Source organism: Brachypodium distachyon, chromosome 5, assembly GCF_000005505.3.
Source record: "Brachypodium distachyon strain Bd21 chromosome 5, Brachypodium_distachyon_v3.0, whole genome shotgun sequence".
NCBI lineage: Eukaryota > Viridiplantae > Streptophyta > Magnoliopsida > Poales > Poaceae > Brachypodium > Brachypodium distachyon.
The window spans coordinates 19364703-19386512 of NC_016135.3; the positions used below are offsets into that span (position 1 = coordinate 19364703).

The 21810-nt window shown below is 51.4% G+C and overlaps 3 protein-coding genes across 3 annotated transcripts; 1 reads left to right on the forward strand and 2 right to left on the reverse strand.

The window, feature by feature from the left end:
- The first annotated feature begins 1255 nt into the window (after positions 1-1255).
- LOC100821890 (auxin-responsive protein SAUR50) lies at positions 1256-2137 on the forward strand. Its single transcript, XM_003581383.4, has one exon. The coding sequence runs from the start codon at positions 1257-1259 to the stop codon at positions 1668-1670; it is 414 nt and encodes a 137-aa protein (XP_003581431.2). The 5' UTR covers position 1256; the 3' UTR covers positions 1671-2137.
- LOC100845045 (adenosine kinase 2) lies at positions 2043-7283 on the reverse strand. Its single transcript, XM_014895905.2, has 14 exons — positions 7175-7283; positions 6708-7101; positions 6116-6169; positions 5871-5917; positions 5734-5765; positions 5533-5634; positions 5362-5429; positions 4238-4314; positions 3787-3884; positions 3644-3714; positions 3391-3457; positions 3194-3316; positions 2519-2579; positions 2043-2397 (listed from the first exon to the last, which is right to left on the reverse strand). The coding sequence occupies exons 2-14, from the start codon at positions 6797-6799 to the stop codon at positions 2255-2257; spliced, it is 1035 nt and encodes a 344-aa protein (XP_014751391.1). The 5' UTR covers positions 6800-7101; positions 7175-7283; the 3' UTR covers positions 2043-2254.
- Positions 7284-8821: 1538 nt separating this feature from the next.
- LOC100845653 (phenylalanine ammonia-lyase) lies at positions 8822-11476 on the reverse strand. The gene is made up of 2 exons (XM_003580096.4): positions 10897-11476; positions 8822-10791 (listed from the first exon to the last, which is right to left on the reverse strand). Exons 1-2 carry the CDS (start codon positions 11295-11297, stop codon positions 9045-9047), a joined length of 2148 nt encoding a protein of 715 aa, XP_003580144.1. The 5' UTR covers positions 11298-11476; the 3' UTR covers positions 8822-9044.
- Positions 11477-21810: the final 10334 nt, after the last annotated feature.

Here is a 21810-nt window from a genome sequence, read left to right on the forward strand (position 1 = left end):
CGTGATTAATTACCCAAGCCGAGATACGTTTTCAGTTTTCGTAGTGAGCGCGATGCTGTACCGTCCTACTCATATGGAACTCGGCACAGGGCTTCTTCCATGCCGCCGGCGCGATCCTACCTAGCTGATGATGTATCGTCCTCCTACTTCGTCCCTGCTCCACAACGCAAGAAAGAAAAAGCTGACGGCCCTACCGTTCGGCCGGTAGCTCCGGCCGGAGTCCGGAGAGTGAGGAGTAGTTCCAACAGAGCTTCCTTTCACCGCAATGAATGCCGTCGTCGCCCCGTCCAATGAGGCCGCGAACCCCCATCCCTCTCTTCTCACCCTTATCTCCTTCCCCGACCGATCTCAAAGACTCAATGCAGGAATCTACAAGTAACCCGTTTGACAACACCGAGGTGGAGGTTAGTTATTCGATCCCCTCCCATTATTGGAGAGGGAACCACCGGTCGAGAATCTTCGCCGGAGACTGTAGGTACTTTGATAGTTGGATGACGCCGATCTTCCGTCAGAGCCAAAGGGACGACGGAAGGAGGAGAAAAGGACTACGTGCACGGTGGTGTACCAATTCCATACGCTCTCAAGGACGTACGTACGCGCCGGGACAGCCTTGTACTGAAAACTGTTTTATATTTCTCTGAAAGGCTCTGGCCTTTTGCGTGGTCAAAATGCGCGTGCTCATAAATTCGTGTCAAGCTCGCAGCGTTAGCGCGAGAATGCAAGGTTACTAGTACATGTTTGACCAGAATTTTCGTAGCACTAGAATTCAGGAGCACTGCCTATACCTCGACTTATTATATGATGGTTTGTCAGCAAGATAGTTTACAAATTACAAACACCAATCCAACGGGTGACAACTGACGACATCTCTCGTATATAGTACGCTGAGGCAAATACTGGCACTCCGTAAGTTCGAATAACGGTCAGCAACTAGAGTTGCCCGCATAACGATGCCGTGCGTGACACAAGGGAATCCCCACGGTCGTTGATCGAGAACCACTTGCACATGCCCTCAAGGCTAGACGTACGAACACGCCAAGGTACGGCCGATCGACGTTCGTGTTCCTTTTCCGAGACGTCGACTCAAGCTAGCCTCTGTTTTCCAGCTCACCCTAAAAGTTGCTACTACACACTACACACATGCCATCAAGGCTACAACCATTAATATTGACCAATCCACAAGGCACGATCCCACTTGCAGCAACCCGTATATAACCAGCATCCAGCAACCACACAAAACACAGAAACACTCACGCATGGCACGTCGTTCAAGCATGAAGGGAGGACGATCCAACAGCAACGCCAACAGGAGACTCCTCAGGTCCTTCCTGAGCGCGTGCAGGAAGCTGCAGCTGCTGGGCGCCGGCGGCGATTGGGCGCGGCTCGGCTCCGGGGACGAAGACCAGGCGAAGGGGGGCATCCCGTGGGACGTGCCGAGGGGCCACACGGTGGTGTACGTGGGCGAGGAGCTGCGGCGGCACGTCGTCCGGGTGTCCTCGCTCGGCCACCCGCTGTTCCGCGAGCTGCTCGACCGCGCCGGTGAAGAGTACGAGTTCGCCGGCGCCAACAGGCTCTGCCTGCCCTGCGACGAGGACTTCTTCCTCGGCGTGCTCTGCCACGTCGGGGACTCCAAGCAAGTGCACCACTGGAGGCTCTCTCTCTGCATCTAGTTCTAGCCGATTGACTGATTCACGGCGATAACGAGATTTGCGTACGTACATGGTTTTCCAGGTCTCAGGTTGTATAGGGTTTCTCTGTAGGTATGTGTTGGAAATTTAGTTCTTGTGTTCCGTGCTCTGTATTCGATTCTTCTTCAAGGATGCGCCGCGCAAGTGCCGTGGCGCAGAATGGCACTCGTTCGAACTAGCTTGCGATTTATTTGAAGGCTGCGAAAGGTCTCCATGCATGATTGTCCAGGCTTTGCACGGTTGCACCTTGATCCGGCCATTTTTGGTCCACGTTGGTGGTCTCGAGTATTTGTCATGGCCAGCGCAAGCGCGTGTCATGTATTTATGACGATGTAAAAGAAGATTCATTCAGAGTTTCAAACAGAGCAGCTTACATACAGATTGCACATACCGACAGTTGCAATTTATGGAGCATATACAGAGATGTTTCGTTTCATTCAGAGTTCAAACATAGCAGCTTGACTTAAAGATTGCACAGGCACCATCACGGTGGAATTACAGTTTATGGAGGATATACAGAGGAAATGTCAAGAAGACTGTCGCCATGACATTCTCAATATGTGTGTCTAGTGGAAATCTGGCTTCTCAGGGTAAGTACAGCCAGAACGCTGGATAATGACGTTTGCAGCGTAACAAGCCGCTCTGACACACTCGTCAATGCTCTTCTCTTGAACCAATTGAGAGAGAAATCCTCCAACAAAGGCGTCGCCTGCAGAAAAGGCATATGCGGAACGACTATGTTAAGAAACTGATGCTGAAACAATAGGTAACTCGAGGAAAAAGCACATTGCAATGCACTTTTCAACGTCACTATTCAAATTAGTGTGTACCTGCACCATTGGTATCAACAAGCTTCTCCTTTGGCAAAAGGATCACAGGGAATGTTTTCACCTGCAAGCAAAAGTATGGTAGACAGTTATATCGAGTAGTCAAGGTATCTGAACACTAGGAATACTCCAACAAATGCAATCCCGTTTCTGGTGACAAATGCACTTAGGTTTTTGCTAAGCTCATGGGAACATCGAAAACGTAAAAAAAAAGCCGTTGCATCACCAACCAACGATTAGACTCAAGTCCGAGAAAATGCATTGGCCGGTGTTTCGTGCATCAACCAACAAAGACATACAAACATGCATATAAATAGCAGAGACTGGACTTTGCGTGCGCTAAAGCATGTCCATGATCTCTGCTAAAATGAGAGACATCTTCCAATTATTGGACTATCAGCATTCAGAAGCACTGAAATGGCTTCAGGCTTCGTAGGCAAAGTGCCTGTACAACGTTACTCCAGCTGCATATATACATTTTTAAAGCAGGACCTATTGATGATAGAATTAGTTCAAAAATTAAACTAAAAAACTTGACTTGGTTACATAATAGTATCGTATAATCTAGGTTTGATCAAAGATTTAAGTATGGATTTGTGTGTGGTTGAGAGAAAAAGCATGTTGATAAAAAATGGGATTATGTTGAAAAATTCTGTAATAAAATAGCAGGATATTTACCTTTCCATCATCAGCCACAACTACAGGATCACAACCTTGAGTAATAACGGTAATCCTCTTGTGTGTTCCCGAAGCCTTAGACAATTGAGAGATCTTCGAAGCAATCTCCTCAACACTCTCAGTCTACAAATGTTTATGTTCAGTTTTGTCAAAGCTACCTAATTAAAAAAAATGCATGTAATAAGCAGGTACTTTACCTCCCAACCACGAACTTTAGCAAAGGTCCTTGCCTCAGTTTCATTTCCAAATATGTAGTCCACATACCTAAGTTAGGAAATAAAATGAACTTTAGGTAGATTTTACATAGCATGGCAAACATTCGAAGAAATTAACATAAACACCTGAAAATTGAGTAATAAGAATCACATGGAAGTTGAGTATTAAGAAGACTTTACAAAGCTATAACATGGAAGTTGAGTAATAAGAATCACATAGTACACCACTACTTACGGAAGTGTTTTCTCTTGGGCATCACGGAAAAACTCACAGATAAATGGGGCAGAGAGGTTCATCATAAACACCTGCAAAAAGTATAATCAATTGTACTCCAACAAACAACACTAAAATAACTCCATTTCGTAGTTGACATGTACCTTGTTAGTTGCAGCAGCATGCTCAGCAACAAGTTGAATAGACTCCGGTGACACGGTAAGGAAAAAGCCAGCAATATAAATATATTTTGCCTTTTCCACTGTAATTAACGCATTATATGACAACTGTCAGAAAAGGCATTCTACCAAACAGAAACATATATAGAGTGCAAAATAAGTGGGGGCACTATTAAAACAGTGGGTAGCTTGTATAAAAAATTCAAACCAAAAATCACAAAAAAGGATTGTGTATAATTATGTTAAATCTCATATAGGAATTAAACCATTAAACTTGTGCCAAGGCAAACTCAGGCAAGATCACATGATTAAATTTATATTAGAGTAAACAAATTATAGAGTGCCATCAAACCCAACAACATATAAAAACCTTGCCAGTATCAAGCAACCAGAAGTGGAAAATTCACAGAGGAGATTAAGTGATATACTGATATACCAAGCATCCAGTTCTCCGGTCTCTTCAGATGTTCAGACTTGTAGCAATTTGCTGCAGATAAATTTGCAACGAGTGACCTGGTTACATATAGAAGGAAATAGTTTAAACTGGAGTCACGTCTAATTAAGTGCAGAAATACAAAGGAGAAGTAATGGAGCAGTGAAAAAACAGCACCTGAGCATATAACAAAATCTATTTGGTACATAAGACAAGTGCTAGAGCACAAATAACGGGGTGAGGAGAGGGAAAAAAAATAAACTGATAAATTCAATAACATCTATTTTAGTAACTGTTAGGGCAGAAAGGGCTGGGCGGGCAATCAAATTGCTGGATATATGTAAGACACATCCGTTGATAATGCATGGCTGCAGTAATTTAGTGCCTGACTGAGTCCAAGCTTAAACGATTTTGCTCAGTTAACTGATTTCTTTTTGCTATCGATGTGAACAAACAAAAATAGTCAAGTGCTAAAAGGGTATGTGGAACAAATAAATGACAATGCCCTATAGAATGGTATGCATACTAGAAATAGTTGAGGTTACCTGGAATATAGATTACTCATTTTTAGAGGATCTAAATTAAATCACACTAAAAGCGCAAATTAATGAATATGGTCATTCTAGAAGAAGGATCATGGTACCATTGGAAAAACAATCTAGTGCAAGAACACGCATTTTTTTGTAACTCGCCAAAGTTAGCAAAGGAACGTGCAGGTTAATGTACTAGCAAATACTGTCACAAAAAAAGTTTAGGAGACAACTAACTGATAGTGAATGCTAAACATTTCATATTCCTTTGTGCCAGGATCATGATACTACCTCCTATCCATAGTAAGTGTCTCAGATTTTGTACTAATTTAGTACAAAGTTTGTACTAAACCTGAGACACTTATTATGGATCGGAGGGGGTAGCAATTTTGGGGAAGTTTAATACTCCCTCCGTTCAACAAAGGATGTCTCAAGTTTGTCAAAATTTGGATGTATCTAGACATGACTTAGTGTATAGATGCATTCAAATTTGGACAAAGTTGAGACATCCTTTGTTGGACAGAGGGAGTACCAACTTGCGAAGGTAGGATCAGTAGGATAAGCAGTAATAAGCAAATACCACTCTATATGACATACCTCTCACCACCAACAACACAAACAGCACATGTGCCGGTCGGAACATTCACATCCTCGTAATAGTGGGCCTTGTTGAATAGATGGCCGGTTAAGGTAGTTGGTTGTGCAATAGAGTGAATGGTGGAAAACGCGATAGCAAGTAGAAAGGGGGAAAAGGAACTTTTAACTTACATTGACACCAGCATCTTCTGCATTTTTCTTCATCCTCTCACCGAACTTGTCCTTCCCAATGCAGCCTATGTAACTCGTTGCACCAGGAATTTGAAGCATCCACTGCAAAATGTAATACAAATTATACCAAGTTCTGATCATATGAGAACAATATGATGTAATAGCTCTAGACTTTTATGACTTAGTTTGTTTTCAACTTACTTGGGCAACCCTGATAGAGTTTTGAGTGGCTCCTGAAAGAATTGAACACAAGAAACACAAATAGGGATAAAGTAAACTATGAAAGATGAGTTGATGCATTTACTCCATTGGTTGCCATAAACTGTCAGGAATATTACCTCCAGCAATGTATTCAATATCACCCTTGCTAGCCAATTCATCATACCTAGCAGCAAAACACACAAATCCATGATATTAGTAATCTCTACACCCTTTCAATGATACATCCATACTGCCCATCTATTCTACAGTACACCTTCGCATGTAGTTAGTTTATAACCATATAACGATAGGTCCAGTAATCCAATGAAAAAAAAAACTGGCAACAACAGACTCAGCAATCCAATGGGAAAAGTAAACTTACATTGGCAGGTGCTTTTCCTCTGCAAGAATGGCATTGCCTGGTTTGATATCATACCTAGAACACAAGTGAAGTGAAAACAAAATTAACTCATGATAACAAGAACAATAACATCTGCATGGTCTGAGCCACTAGACAAATTCTGAAGAAGAAACAACACAATATCAGATATCATTTTCTGGGTCCGAGCTCAGAGCTAAAGTATATTTTCCCAATGAAATGAATTCAGCAACCGGGACAAACGAGTGAGTTTAATTACACCACTCTGAAAATGAAATACGGAGCAATACTTCTCTACTCTATTTGATCGATTGTATAATTTTGCACAAGTGTACCGCGCGCGTCCTGTTTGTTCAGCTGCACTTTTACGAGGGTTATAATACACACACATTCTGCAGACTGTTCGCAGTTGCAAAGGTACAGAGGCACCGCCTCCCGGGTGCAAGCAAATACGAACCAAATGTTATGCCCAGCCTCGCATCACCCCAACAAAGTTATACCAATAGGATTGGGGAGAAGATGCACAGAGATGATAAGCTCATAGCAACGAGGGGCAGTCCAGAGGAATACAGGGGATCGAGTAGGAGCAAATTACTTGGCGAGGAAGGCCTCGTCGACGACGGCGGATATGTCGAGCAGGGGGTTGCCCATCCCCAGCAGGACGCCCTCGTAGCTGCTGCTCGCCATTTCCCCACCTCTGCTGTCGCGCCTCAGTGGAACCAGGCTGAGCGGCGGCGGTATGGGATTGCGTGGGCAGAATTGGGGAAGCAGGACGGACCGATCGATCTAGGGATATTGCGGAGATCATTACACGGAAGCAGAAAGGAAGCAGGCCTATGCCATGCGCCCGCGTGCGCCACGCTGCGCCGGCGCGCGCAGCCGGAATCGCGGTTCCCACCACCGATCCATTCGGCACACGCGTCCGCAGACCATCGGCGTGTCAGTGCCAGCGCGCCACAGCACTGGAGACTGGAGTACTCCGCAGCAGCCTGCAATAGACAGAGTGTTGGCACGCGTATCCTCTTTTTTTTTTTGAGAGAGAGAGAGTTGTTGCACGCGTACCTGAGACACACGCGGTTCAGGAGGCTGCTCCACGGCGTGTTCGCGCGGAGGCAGGCCGGCGTCGGCGTCGCCGCCCTCCGACGCAGTTTTTTTTTTTTTTAGAATCTCCTACGAGGCAGGCAGGAGGAAAGCCGACAACCCCACCGCGAGTTGGGCCATGGGCTTCGGAGTAAGGCAGAGACTTCGGCGTCCGAGTTTCACCCAATGGGCTATGACGCTCTAGCTTCTTGAGTAATTCCAATTCTTGGTCCATCCAGGCCCATACCCACATTCTTGGACCATCTTTGTAATTCTTGCCCAAACTAAACTAGGCCGAAGAGGACGTGCATGATTCTTCCTGGGCTTTTCTCCAAAAAGAAAAGATTCTTCCTGGGCGTCCCGCGAGGCCGCGAGCATACTCGTGCCACAGGGTCCTCTCAAAAAAAAAAAAAAAAAAAAACTCGTGCCGCACTGTCTTCCGGCGACGCGGCAGCCGTCGTTGACTCGTTGAGCAGTGCGACATGGTCTCCGTGCAGGCGTGCACCCGATCTGGAGCGCTGGCCCCGGATTAAAGAGGACAAGGCGACGTATTACAGGAAGGCGAGAAGTTCTGCTCAAACAGAAAACACAAACTTGAGATCTACTCCAAGCCAAGCCAAAGTGTGAGATCGTTTATTCCTCAAAAAAAAGTGTGAGACCATACGTGCACCCATCAGGCTCCAAGCATCTTTAATTATCTACTCTCCCAACAGTATCCATTTCTGAAGTCTGATCGACCTTGGACTCCCAATTCTATTGCGTCTGAAAGTCTGATCGACCTTGGATTCCCAAAATTCTATTGCGTTTGGCGATAGCAGGTTGTGTGATGACTCATGGTTCATGATTTGACTGTTTAAGTTGTTGGTGCTTTGGCAGAATCGGCTTAACGAGTTCTTTCTAGATTCGATACAGCTGGTGGAGTGGCTCACACCATTATTTTCACCCAACATGAACACGTAGGTTATGAGGGAAGCTACGGTGCCCGACTGCCGGAGCGCAGAGCTGTTGAATGTTGATACCTGATAGACAGAATCGCAGAAGAGTTACAAATATAGTAAAGGTGAGCATGTGTGCACGCCATGGGCGAGCAGCGTTTGGCAAACGGCGCACGTCCTATTCTGTGGAATCTGGATTACCTACAATTCATCTGCTTCCCAACTAAAACACGTTGCGATCTTCAGAAGCGCAGAGAAACTTCTTGCGCATGTGCACAGGGGTTACGGGGCAGCATCTTCCGCGAGTAAATTAACGGGGTTTCAATTGTGTGTCTCCCTCACTCATTTGGCATTTCCTCTCGTGCCTCGCTTCGATGCGAAGCAGCACGGGCATGTGTCGTTACGATAGTTGGATAGTTAGGTAGCACCAAGCTAAGTTAGTAACCAGCATATTCTGTGCTTTTTCCAGACTGAATTCAGTAAAAACAGAGTACTGAAATCAGTAAACAGAGTTGGATGCAAGATTGAGAATCAAGAGAAGAATCTCTTTGCCATGCTGATGCAACTATGAAGATACCACTGACCACGCAGGATTTTTATTTTTGGGTGTGTCTATATCTCATATCTCAGGCGCCTGATTGTGGCTATTTTTGGATGTTCAAAGTGGTCTGTCTCAAAACAAGGAACCGGCACATTTGTCATGAAAATTTATCTCACACTATATTCTCTTTAACTTACACCACAGAAGTTCTACTGGCTGCCTACCACTACCAAGTCATGTTTTGGCAACGGCATGGCAGCTCTGGAAGAACATTTCAACCATCAACTTCAAGACAAAAACAATTTTAAAAAAAACAGTACTATTACATAGTGGAGTCTTCTGAACTCCTGTTCTCTTCGATTTCTTGGTCCCCTGTTCAGCAGAGAGGCAGGGGCTCACCGTTCCACTCCTTGAGGCACTCGAGCAGCGCGTCGATGTGCTTGCCCTGGTTCATGGCGACGAACACCTTGTCCACCTCTTCCCCGGGTGACCGCGTCTTCTCCCCGGTCAAGTACTCCGTCCCGAGCTCCTCGCGCACGAACCTGTAGAGCGGGTACGACCGGCATTCGGCGATCCGGTTCTGCTTGGTCGCAGTGCCGTTCTCCACGGCGGCCCGCGCAGCCTCGACCTCCTTGGGCAGCACCGCGCGGAGCTCCTGCTCGAACGCCGCGAGCTTGGCGAACACCGAGGTCTCCACGTCGCGCTCCGCCTCGCCGTTGGCCAGGGCGTGCTCCACGAGAACCGCGCGCATCTTCTGCATCAGCGGGTAGTTTGCGCTGCAAGGGTCGTCCGCGTACGCGAACACGGCTTCACGGTCGATCGTCAGCAGCAGATCCTTCTCGCAGAAGCGCGCGTTGTGGAGATGGCCATTGACGTTGGTGCTCAGGGTCTTCCTGGCCACCGTCGTCACACAGTTCTTGACGGCGCTCCTGACGTTCTCCTCCAGGTGGCGGAGGTCGATGGCCTGGCACAAGGCGACCAGGAATGTGGACGACATGAGCTTCAGTATGTCAATGGCCTCGGCGGTCTTCCTGGAGGAAATGAGACCGAGAGAGTTGACGTCTTGGTTGTGCTGCTCCGCGCTCTGGACATGGTTGGTCACGGGGTTGCCCAGGAACTGGAGCTCGGAGCAGTACGAGGCCATGGCGATCTCGGCGCCCTTGAAGCCGTAGTCCAAGCTCGGATTGCGCCCACCGGAGAGGTTGGAGGGCAACCCGTTGTTGTAGAAGTCGTTGACGAGCTCCGAGAACTGGGCAAACATGAGCTTGCCGATCGCAGCAATGGCAAGCCTGGTGTTGTCCATGGACACACCGATGGGGGTGCCCTGGAAGTTGCCACCATGGATAGCCTTGCCGCGGGAGACGTCGATGAGCGGGTTGTCGTTGACGGAGTTGATCTCGCGCTCGATGGACTTGGTGGCAGCCCGGATGACCTCGATCTGGGGGCCGAGCCATTGCGGCGACGTGCGGAGCGCATACCTGTCCTGTTTCGGCTTCATCAGCGGGTCGAGCTCACCGAGCTTCTTCGCGAGCATCATGTAGGAGCTGCCTTCCAGGATGTGCTCCATGATGGCCGCGGCTTCGATCTGCCCCGGGTGGTGCTTCAGCTTGTGCGTCAGGTGGTCGGTGAACTCTGGCTTGCCGTTCATGACCTCGCAGAACACGGCCGATAGAACCTCGGCAAGGACGCCCAGAATGTTCGCCTCGAAGAGCACCATGGACGCGAGCCCGGAGCCCACCGCCGTGCCGTTCACCATGGCAAGGCCTTCCTTGGGCTGCAGCTCGAAGAAGCCATGCTGGATGCCGGCGATCTTAAAAGCCTCCGCGGCGTTAACCTTGCGGCCATCCGGGGCCGTCGCCACGGAGTTCGGGCGGCCGGTCACGAGGCCCGCGATGTAGGAGAGCGGGACGAGGTCGCCGGACGCGGTGATCGTGCCCCGGAGCGGCAGGCACGGCGTCACGTTGGCGTTGAGAAGCGTGGCGATCGTCTCGAGGATCTCGAAGCGGATGCCGGAGTAACCCTGGAGCAGGGTGTTGACGCGGACGAGCATGGCCGCCCTCGTCGCCGCGGCCGGCAGAACGTGGCCGTCTTCGCCGGTGCCGAAGGCTCCCGCATTAAGGAATCTAAACAGAGAAGAAGCCATACACAAATAAGGCTTCCGTATAACTCATACACAGAAACGATTTAAGCAGATGAAGAAGAAGACTTCGCGGCGGTTTAATTCGTACCGGATGAGCTCTCTCTGCAGAGCGCCGCCCTCCTTGGTCCTGCGGTGGGATGTGGCGCCGAAACCAGTGGTGACGCCGTAGCTGTCGGTGCCGTTCATCATGCTGTTCATGACCCAGTCGCTGCTCTCCTTGACGCGGCCGCGGGCGGACTCGTCGAGCTCGACCCTGGCCTCGGCGCCGGCGGCCACGGCCGCGACCTGGGCGATGGTCAGGCTGGCGCCTTCCATCTTCACCACGGGCCTGCGGTACTCCTCCACCATCCGCTTCACCGCGTCCAGATGGCTCCCGGACAGCTCCTCCGCGGCCTTGCCCCAGTTCAGAGGATCGGCGCGGGGCGCCAGCGGCGCCGCCACGCACAAGCCGTCGCCGTAAGTGGCAGCGTGCCCGTTCTCGTACTCCATCGAAGTGTGCAAAGAAGTAGTGCTAAACGCAAACACTTGCAGGTGTATGTGTAGCTGGAGGAAGTGGTGATGGATCGATCGGTGTCTGGAGGGACTGGACTTGTGCTGAAGAGGAGCTCGTCGAATTGCAGAGGAGGCTGGAGCTCTCTTCTAATCTTCTTGGAGGAAAATGGAGGGGAGGGGAGGGGTTAAATAGGTAGCGCAAGGTGGGTTGGTGTGGACCTGGAAGGTAGAATTGACCGCTGGGAATTGGTGGGTGCAGAGCGCCAGTGGCCGTGGGAGCGTACGGACCTAGGGCTGGCTACGTAGAGGAGCTTCGTGGCAGCTGGGCTCGGCTGAGTCCGCGGGAGGCGGGCAAGATGGCACTGGTTGGTGCGCGCCGCGCGGGCGGGGCGGGGAGGCGGGTTGGTGCCGGGGGTAGAGAGCTCGCTCGCACACCGCACTCCAAGCTCGCACACCTGGTGCTCGACGTTTTGCCCAGGGAGCAGGACATGTGTTTGTTTCTCACCTTTTTTTTAGATCAGGCATTGAGGTATGTAGCAGGTATGCGTGGTTTCACTTTTACTATTGCAAATGGAGGTATGGGCTGATGATCAGAACAATATTCACTTGACGGCCCGAACAATATTCATTTGGTGGTTACCTTTATCTTTTCTTTTTCTTTTTTTGAGGGATATCTTTTCTTTTTCTTGCGTGCTCACATGCTCGCTCAATTGGTCAGTACTGGTGATGCATCATATGTGCTGGTGTGTTACAACTAATTGGGTGTATTCTTCCGGTAATCATTCAACAACCCAGCTGCTCTCCGGAGAAACATACCTACCTCCGTGCTCCGTCAAAGCGAGTATTCTTCTTCTATTGATCCACCAAATCATCACATGCTTCGTTGGTTCACCAGCGAGCGCATGAGCTGCACTGGCGGCTGCTGCTTGCTTGCTACAACCTTTTTGCCGTTTTGCTGAAGCCGGCGTTGCCTAATTGATGCCAGAAACGCTGAATACTCCGCGAGTCAGGAACGTGCAAACTATACTTAATGAAACCATATCCTTTGTCGATATCATATCGGAACCATTTAAAATTTTAAATCAAGCAGGGCGGCTACTGCTTACGCTTTGTCGTCTAAAATCACACGAAAAGAAATCTTAAACAACAGCTACAGGGTCCGATGCAAGTTGGGTTCTGCTATGGACAAGAGGGTTGTTGCCTGCTAATGCTCCATCATAAGCTCTCACGGAGTATTCTATTGGTTTGGTATGTGAAGAACCCCACATCTTTTAAATTAAGCTACCACATGGTCATCTGAGGCTTGAACTCGTAATCTCGAGCGGCATTTCCTAATGCAGTAGGACGCTGGACGCTTTCCTACAGTTTTCATATGAAAATCAACTGGTCTCGTGTTCCACGGAAAGATTGCTTAACATGCGACAGCCCACCGATCAGTCCTGTCATTGCCGGTCAAGTCAGTCGCAGAGTCTCGCGGCACGAACTGGGTGCCGATCAGAATCGCATCCATTTCCCTTCACTACTTAGTGAGCTCCACTCACAGGTCACAGAAAGGAAATCAACTTTTGTTTGTGTATTGGTCTTCTGTGCTATATCCTTTTCCAAATTAGGAGTAAATGACGAGGGATATTCCGGTTTGAAATGTAAAAGCTAGTATTCTGGTGCAAACTTCCGTTCCAGTCGCGCCAGTGCGCTCCTGCAGTGTGAACTTTCATTCTAAGTGCACACTTGACTTGGCAGACTTGACAGTCTTGAGCAGAAAACCTGTCTGGGTTAGGAGATTTTTCTTGGAATTCTTTCTAAGGTTTGGAGTGATCTGCCCCAGTAAAGGCTGGGGTATTACATGGTAACTGCAAAAGAGTTTCAGTGTTGCTGTGGGTCTGTGGGGGTGAGGCAGAAACTGCAATCTGTGGTTTTCTGTTCAGTCAGATATCCAGATCGACCCAAAGTACGCGTGTTTTGTGGCCACAAAACGCCGTGGCACGCGTTGCACGCGGAATGTGCCCTGTTGCCCCACAGCGCAAAACCAACCGTCGTTCTTACCCAGAAGAGCCGAAATCCAGAAGAAATCTTCGAATCCTCGGCAGAATCCACTGCATTTATCTTATGAAAAACAAATCTGGTAATCATTAGGCCAAGTATCTGCACACTGCGATTCTGATCTTTACTTGCAGATTGCATCAGGATTGTGTCTTCTTTCCCTTTTCTTCTAAAATACACCCAAGCAGGTGTATCTTTACTTGCAGATTGCATCAGGATTGTGTCTGAAGCAATGAATTTGAAATTGATTATCAGGTATTTATGTTCCGATAAGGCTACGTCTTTAGCATAGGATATGTAGTTTCTGAATTTATGATTTTCTGGGCCGTCCCGTCGCATATGTTCTCTCCGACGACAGTTCCACCTCACGAAATTTGAGAAGTGGGGAGGAACAGAGGCTTCCCGGCCGGCCGTGGTTCTGGTCCTGCGCCTGGTCGGTCATCCGCGTGCACACGTGACAGACACCGAGAGAAATTGCTTCCTTTCACATTGCTGGGGGTGAAGGTTGCATCACTATATCCACCAGATTTGGTTGAGTGGTCAAGTCGCGAGTCATACGAAGTCTGGTGCGTCCCTCCCGATCGGTCAGCGCTTACAAACAAGAGTTGAATAAAAACTCTTAGAAACAAAGGAGGGTCAGTCGGACGCGTACATACCAACATACATGGGCATATGTTTGTTCATTCCTGTTTTTGGTTCAGTCTGTCGGAAAATATCTTTGTTGAGGATCCTTTGGTGGCTGTCTAGCTGAACGTGTAGAAAACTCTCTAATTCTACTCTGTTCGCAAATTAGTACTGTAGCACTCTGCACATTTTTGAAGTATTCGATCCTCGGGTGTGCTGGGTATTGCTCATGTCAAGCTTTATACTTTCATTCGTTTTTTATAAGATGTTTTAGCTTTGTAAAATCAAACATCTTAAAATAGCTCATGTTTTTGTTCGTAAGGAAAAAGGAACTCCTAGTCCTTCGGGTGCAAATGCATGCATGTACAAACTCATGCTCATGCGAAGCACTTTACCAAGTGATATCGTGGAAACTCCCGGTCGTCTCTGGTCTCCACGTGTGCAGCCCTTCCCCGCAAAGTTGCTGGCTTTTAGAGTTTAGACCCGTCTCTGTAACAAAACCCACTCAATCTCAAGAAGTTTCTGCCTGAATGAGTGAAACATTTCCGACTAATTCAGGTGTAATTTACATCTTTGCATGTTTTCCCGAAATTATACTACAGCTAAGATGCTTTCCTTCATCTTCAGTTAACCGTGAACGGCGACCATCAACCCCCATGCCGATCGAGCTTGGAATGTCCACAATTTTTGTGGCCTGAAGCGTACTGGCAGCGTGGGTGATCGAAGAATTCTGCACATTCATAATTTCGACTTAGTCTGCGTTTATATTTGATGTTTTGCGAGCGCGTTGATATTTGACTTCACCAATGATTGCCAACAACTCCGTTAGCAAATCACCTGCGCTCAATTTGTTGACCGCAGACTAACTAGCATTGTTCAAATATTCAAAGTCATGGTTATAGTAGGGCTTGCATTTCACTACTGCGTTTGACATGCCCCAAAGAACTCTGCTTACAGTGGAGGACAAAGTAACAATCTACCAACCCCAAAGCATTCAAGTTGAACCCAGTAGGCGGGCAATACTCGGTAGCCCATTTGCTCGGTGGGTTGGTGAGACACGTGCAAAAGAATTACTGATCGGGCGATACTCGGTTCAACAATTACATGGACTAGATAATAAGCAGGGGACTTGGTCTATGGCTCCAACAAATTAATAGTGGCCGATCGGGCGATCCCCGAGGATGCGAGCGAGATTTCGCATATGTCCCATTTCTAAATTAATCTTTAAATTTTGAAATCAATTTTCGTGAAAAAAATTTGAACTAGCAAATTCCTAGTGGTCTAGATAAGCCGTATCTTGCTTGCATCCTACGTGTTGCGCAATTGCCATAGACGTATTCTTCTCCCATTCTCCTCATTTTTTGGGACCAAACAGAGTTGCATGATCATTATCTTTACTCTTTATCTTTACACTTATAAAGATCTGAGTTGGTGGTCGCGAATTCACTCCAACGGTATTACCCCTTAATGACTACAAAATCATCTAATTGCCAACGGTATTACCCCTTAATGACTACAAAATCATCTAATTGCCAACGGTATTACTCCAACGGTATTACCCTTTAATGAGCGACACATATTTAAACAACTCATGATACCAATTTTTAGATTCGTAGCAGAGCACGGACAATGTATTCCAATATTATAGTTTCAAATTTTCCCTTTGATTTGTTTCCTATAATTATTCAAATTTCTTTAGTTTTCTTGTTGTTTCTAAGTCTCCTACCTTTGTTGTTAACCCCTTGCTTTCTTTTTCGTGTTGTGCGAGCCTACCATGGGAACAGATAAAAACACCACCACTTTAGGCCTCGTTCGTTTTTTATTTGTTGTGGTGGTGTCACGGCAGATGCCATAGAAAGGCTTAACTTGGGGCCGATGGACGAAGGAGGATCCGGAGGAGGGAGGACGTGAAGGAAAACACGCTCAAGTTACACAAACACAAACAGATTTACCCAGGTTCGGAGCCCTCTTGTCGAGGTAAGACTCCTACTCCTGCTTTATTGTATTAGCCGAGATAGACAAGCTCTACAATGGCGCTCCATGAGATATATTCTTGAGGAAAAAGAAGAAGGGAAAACCCTAGATGTCTAAGTGCTCCGTCCCTTTCTACAGAGGGGTAAGGTTCTATTTATAGACCACCCATGTCACACTGACATGTGGACCGAGTTCTAACGTCACCTTCCTTGGGCCCCGCCAGGCACGCGGCTTGGTTCCCTCCCGGTGACACCATAGGGGACAAGACATGTTTACTTTTCCTTGGCACCCTGTAGAAAGTACCGCTATCCTCTGCCGGCTTCCGTCAGAGATTCTCTTTCGGTGCTTTTCTTGTGCAGTTGCCTGGCACCGGTACGTAAGCGGTGACTGCCTTTTCCACGATAATAATAACGCTGCTTTATCCTCTGCCGCGTGGTCAGGATAAGACCGTTGAGAGCTCTCGGCGTGGGCCGAGATCAAGGTGCTCGTCCTTATCCTGCAAGCTCATAAGACTACATAGTCATGCCGGCATACGTTCAGGATGCTGGTTTAGTGTTAGTTTGACTTTACAATCCCGGCATACATAACCATGCCGGCTTTGCCTCCGTTACTTTTCCCTGACACCCTGCAGAAAGTACCGCTATCTTCTGCCGGCTTCCGTCAGAGATTCTCTTTCGGTGCTTTTCTTGTGCAATCGCCTGGCACAGGTACGTAAGCGGCGACTGCCTTTTCCACGATAATGATGACGCCGCTTTACCCTCTGCCGCGTGGTCAGGATAAGACCGTTGAGAGATCTCGGTGTGGGCCGAGATCAAGGTGCTTGTCTTTATCCTGCAGGCTCATAAGACAATTTAGTCATGCCGGCATACGTTCAGGATGCCAGCTTAGTGTTAGTTTGACTTTACGATGCCGGCATACGTAACCATGCCGGCTTTGCCTCCGTCATCTCGGCTAGAGTTGTGTCGTCATGACCCTACCCGGGGTCATCCCCCCGACACTAGTCCCTGAAGCTATTGCGGTCCGGCAGGGAAGAATGTCGGGCCACGACAGTTTCCCATAGATAAACCACCAAAGCCTACTCGGGCTTAGCCGAAAAGGATGCCGAGACAGCCACAAGTTCTCCTAGCCGAGATCAATCCATTCCGACATTCCGGGTCGGCATGTTTATCCGGCCCTTAGCCGAGATTATTTTCTTCTCCATGGCCGACAATTGAAAACTTACTTCTGCCGATATAGACGCCACCTGTGACTTGGACTCTGCACTCCTCTAAATTAACGGGAGGAAAAGATCCGATTTACTGCCGGTGCGCTTTTTGAGGTAAGCACAGTGTTCAATCGGACATCAAAACCAACAGAGCCATTAAGAGTGGAATTTCGGTTCCCACGCGGACACTTATCCTCCCGGATCCGACGGGATTCTCTGTCCCACGCTGCGCGGTAATAAGGTGTATGCGCTTTGATGGGAATAACTGCCCCCAAGTCATGCACAATCTTCCCGTTGGTCACAGAGGTAGTGGGCGTGGGGGATCCGCGCCCCATTACTGTGCCGTGAGTATATATAGAGGGAGAGGGTGAGGGTAAAAAACCCTTCGCACTCCTTGTCCTCCTCGTTCTCCTCTGGCCCTTTTCTCTCTGCGCACTCCGCCGTCGCTGCTAGCTTCAAGCTCCTCCGCCGCCGCCAGCTCGCTCTCGCTCGCTTGGCTCTCCACCGCTCTTCCTTGCTCGTTCAAGCCTCACACCAGCACCTTCTTCTTCCCGCAACCCCGCCGTCGACCCTGCTGCTCAGCAGGTTGAGGAGAGGACCGGCTCGGAGCGAGCCGGCTGGGAGGGCTCCGATGTCACTCCGGCGGACATCGAGTGGCTCCGCCGCTCCTGGTGGATTCCGGAGGAAGTCGAATGCTGGGTTCCCGGCGACGAGACTGTCGTAGCCCGGGGTGTATACACCCGGGGTGAGCGGCACCCCCTTATAGGTTCAGCAAAGGGCATCGGGGATCACTCCGGCGATCGCCGGCGAAGCCAATGTCAAGTGTGAGGATGCACACAATCGTTTTTACCCAGGTTCGGGCCACCCTGAGGTGTAAAACCCTACATCCTGCTTCAGCGTTCTTATTAGCCAATGAACAAGGGTTTACAGGTTGCCAGGGGAGTTTCCGGGCGTTCTCTCCTTTTCTGCTAAGAGCTACTTGCTATTTCTGGCCAAAACTAGTAAAAAAGAACCGAACCACCCCCCCCCTCCGCCGACCATTGGCGGGGGTCCTCCTTTTATACTCAAGGGGATACCACAGGTGTCTCGGTGCATGGGTGACAAGTGACGAGCAAAGAACTAGGGCAGCTTGCCCTCGGTGTGCTGGCTTGCATGCATGATGAGTAGCCCTGCAGCTAGGGCGCTACGTGCCTAGAATTCACACCGGGCCAGTCATTGTAGGCTGACTGGACGGGGAATCCCCTTTCTGTCGGAGCATTTAATGTTTGCTTGTGCTTCACTCCGCCTTGACGAGCCCTGCGCACAAGGAACCCGCCGAGCGGCCACGTGACGTCGTTGTCCTGGCCGCTTGGTCCCGCTCCTGTAACGGGTGCCTGCGCCCGGGAACGCCCTTCCCGGCCAGTGACCTCCCCGGGAAGCACCCAGGCGGGAATTCTCTCGCTGCCCTCCAGGGCAACCCCCGCAGCCCGGCTAGCCCTGCTGGGCTGGTGACTTGCCGGGCAGCTTGTGCGGTGCTGCCCGGGGTGCGATCCTTCCGGAGAGCAAGTGAGGTGGCCCACGCGTCATGCGGCGGCGGTACCCCGGGTGCCACTGGTGCGACAGTAGCCCCCGGGCGTGGGCCGGCAACGCCTGTTCCTGGGTGAAATCTTCCCTGGTCGGTTGCCGGGCTACGCCCTTAACCGACGCATGGGTCCCGAGCCGTTTTGGGTCCCTGTCTGTGCGCTGCTCCAGGGACTCTGGCGTTACGGGCAGAGTAGTGGGCGCGAGATTTCCGCCCTAACCTCCCCCTTTAACACGGGTGGTTAAGGCCACGCCCTGCACTACCCTCTTGGAGCGTAGTTATCCCCAGCGCACCCGTAGGGTGCGGATGTGACCGTTGCTTAGCGCTGGGGCGTTATAAGACCCCACCGCTGCGCTGAGAAGGAAACCCTTAGCCCCCCAGCCTTTCCTCCTCATCCCCAAGCTTCCTTGCGCACCTGAATCCTGCTAACTTCCGCCCACGTTCCCCATGGCGCCCACCGCTCCCAAGAAAGGGAAAGGCTCCAAGAGTTCCGCAGCCGGCAAGAGTGAGAAGGCTCCCAAGAAGCCATCTCGGAGAAGGACCAGACGAAACGGGCGCTGAGGACCACGCACGCCTTCTTCTGGCCCGGCTACAATGGTGAGGGGCTGGACAAGGTCCGGCATGCCGTCGCCTCTCGGTTCAACGAGTACGGGGAGACTCTCATCTTCCCCGCCAACGCTGAGCACCAGGAGAACGACTTCCAGGTGTTCGCGCGCTTCATCCTTGCCGGGTTGGTGCCTCCATATTCCTTGTTCCTCCACGCGCTCATGGAGGCGTACCAGCTTCGGGTGGCACATCTCCACCCCACCTCCCTCTTCCTCCTCGCCGTCTTACAGTTCCTCTGCGAGGGGTTCGTCGGAGTGATGCCGTCGGTGGCATTATTCCGGCACTACTTCTACCCGCGCGTTGAGCAGGCGGAGGCGATGTCGTCGGGGGTGGTGTTCCGTGCCCGCGACCGGATGAAGTCTGAGTTCATCGTCCGGTCGGAGAAGAAGATCGAGAAGGAATGGCACGCGGACTGGTGCTGGGTTCGCGTGGAGGAACCCGAGGAGTTCATCTACGCGCCCACCGAGCTGCCGGTGACCAACGATAGCTGGCGGGACTGTTACAGCCGCAACGCCGAGCTCCTCCCCATCGTTGAGAGGATCAAGGCTTTGCGGCTAGCGGGGCTCACCGACCTCGACGTGGCGCACACCTACATCAGCCGGCGCATCGCGCCGCTGTAGCTGCGCTCCCACCCCGCATGGATGTACACGGGGCCCGGGGACACCACCCGCCTCCAGAACAGGGGCGTGGCCCCGGATGCGATCCGGGCGTGGGTGAAGGGGATCACCGGCGAAGATGCTCCCTTCACGGAGCTGTCGTCAGGGGCTCCCTCGCTCCACGCCGGCGTCCAGGGGCTGCACCACATCATCAGCAGCTACCCGCCCTGCAATGAGTGGGGGTTGATGTCAGAATCCCCCGCTCGGACCCCGCGACCCCTTCCACCCGCAACCCGTGGGAAACGGGTGGTCGAGGAGAGCGAGGGAGAGTCGGAGCTCAGCTGGCCCGACCTTGAGTCTTCCGGCGACGAGGCGGGTCAAGTTGTCGGGACCCGATCGGTCCTCCCCGCGGTGGCGGAGGAGGATGATGAGGACGACGCACCCCTGCTCCTGCGAAGATCAAGAGCGCCCGCAGCAGCGGCCACCTCTGTAGTGACCGCAAGCACCGCGGCGGCTTCCGTGGCGACCGGGGGTGCGGCAACCCCACGGGCGCCCACAGCCCTGCCCAAGCGGGGGCTCTTCCGGGGCTACGAGTTCAAGCTCAACCCCCGAAGGACGGCACCTCGACGGGAGCTGGCAAGAGGGGGAGGGCCGACTCGCCACCCGCCGCGCCGAGCAAGAAGCCGCGCACCCGAGCCAGTGCCCGGGCCGACCCGGCCAGCGCGGGGGCTGGCGGCGCCGCCAACGCGCCTGCCGCCGACCCAATCCCAGTGGAGGAGGAGCCGGCAACAGGTACTGATCCCTCTTCTAGTTCCATTGTTTATGTTTCCTCTGCCCACTGACCCGCAACCGTACCACCTCCCTGACCCGTAGGCGAAATCCAGCTCGCGGCGGGCAGCCCGGCAGCAGAAGCCGGGACAGAGGGGGGGAGGCTCCTCCCGCAAGGACGGCGGCCCCACAAGGTACTCTCTCAGAGCTTCCTCGCGTCTGTCGCTGGGTACCTCAATTTAGCTTTATGTTCTAATTTTTTCTTTGTCGCAGCCCCCACCACGCCCGCAGCGAGAACGGGCAATGCGGTGGTCGATCTCGGCCCCGACGTCAAGGATGCGGAGATGAGGGAGGAGCCGGAGGCGGCTCCCGCGCCAAGCTCCACCGCGCCGGACACAACAGTGGCGGCGCCCCCCATCGCTACCGAGGTGGGGCTCGGCGGGGCATCCCCGGCCACGCAGGCCGAAGGCGCGGATCCCGCGTCCACCCCCAAGAGGCGTCTCCTGCCGGGGGCGCGGCAACTCCACCAGCCCCGCAACCTATGGGTGCGGGTGTGGAGGAGGCTGCGGCAGGGGAGCAACAGGCGGCGCCGTTGCAAGTGGACGACGCTCCCCCCGGCCAAACATTGGCGGTGGGGGCCTCGTCGTCATCTGCCGCTACCTCCGGCCTTGACCTCAGCATCCTTGCCGGGGCGACTTGAGACCCAATCACCTAGGACCCAAGCATCTACGATCGGGGGCACCAGTTCCTTGACGCCATCAAGGAGCAGCAACTGGCGTTCATCACCTCATTCAACCAGGTGAAGGAGCGCCACGAACTCGCGAAGGGCCAGCTCAGCGATGTGCGGCAAGCCGTCGAGAGGGAACGGCAAGAGCTCTCCCGGCTACGGGAGGAGACGCGCCTAGTCCGGCAGGCAGGGATGAAGCCGCAGCGCCGGTCGTCCCCGAGGCAGAGCTCCATTGGCAACTGGAGGCCCAGCGCGCCGAGCACCAGCAAGCTCGGGACTCGCTGGCCGCGGCGCAGGATAAGGCCAACAAGGAGCATGAGAAGGTGCTCGCTATGGCCCAAGCTCGCCTCAACGAGAAGAGCGAGCTGGTCAGCAGCTACCTCTCCCAGCTCCAGGAGCTGCGCACCAAG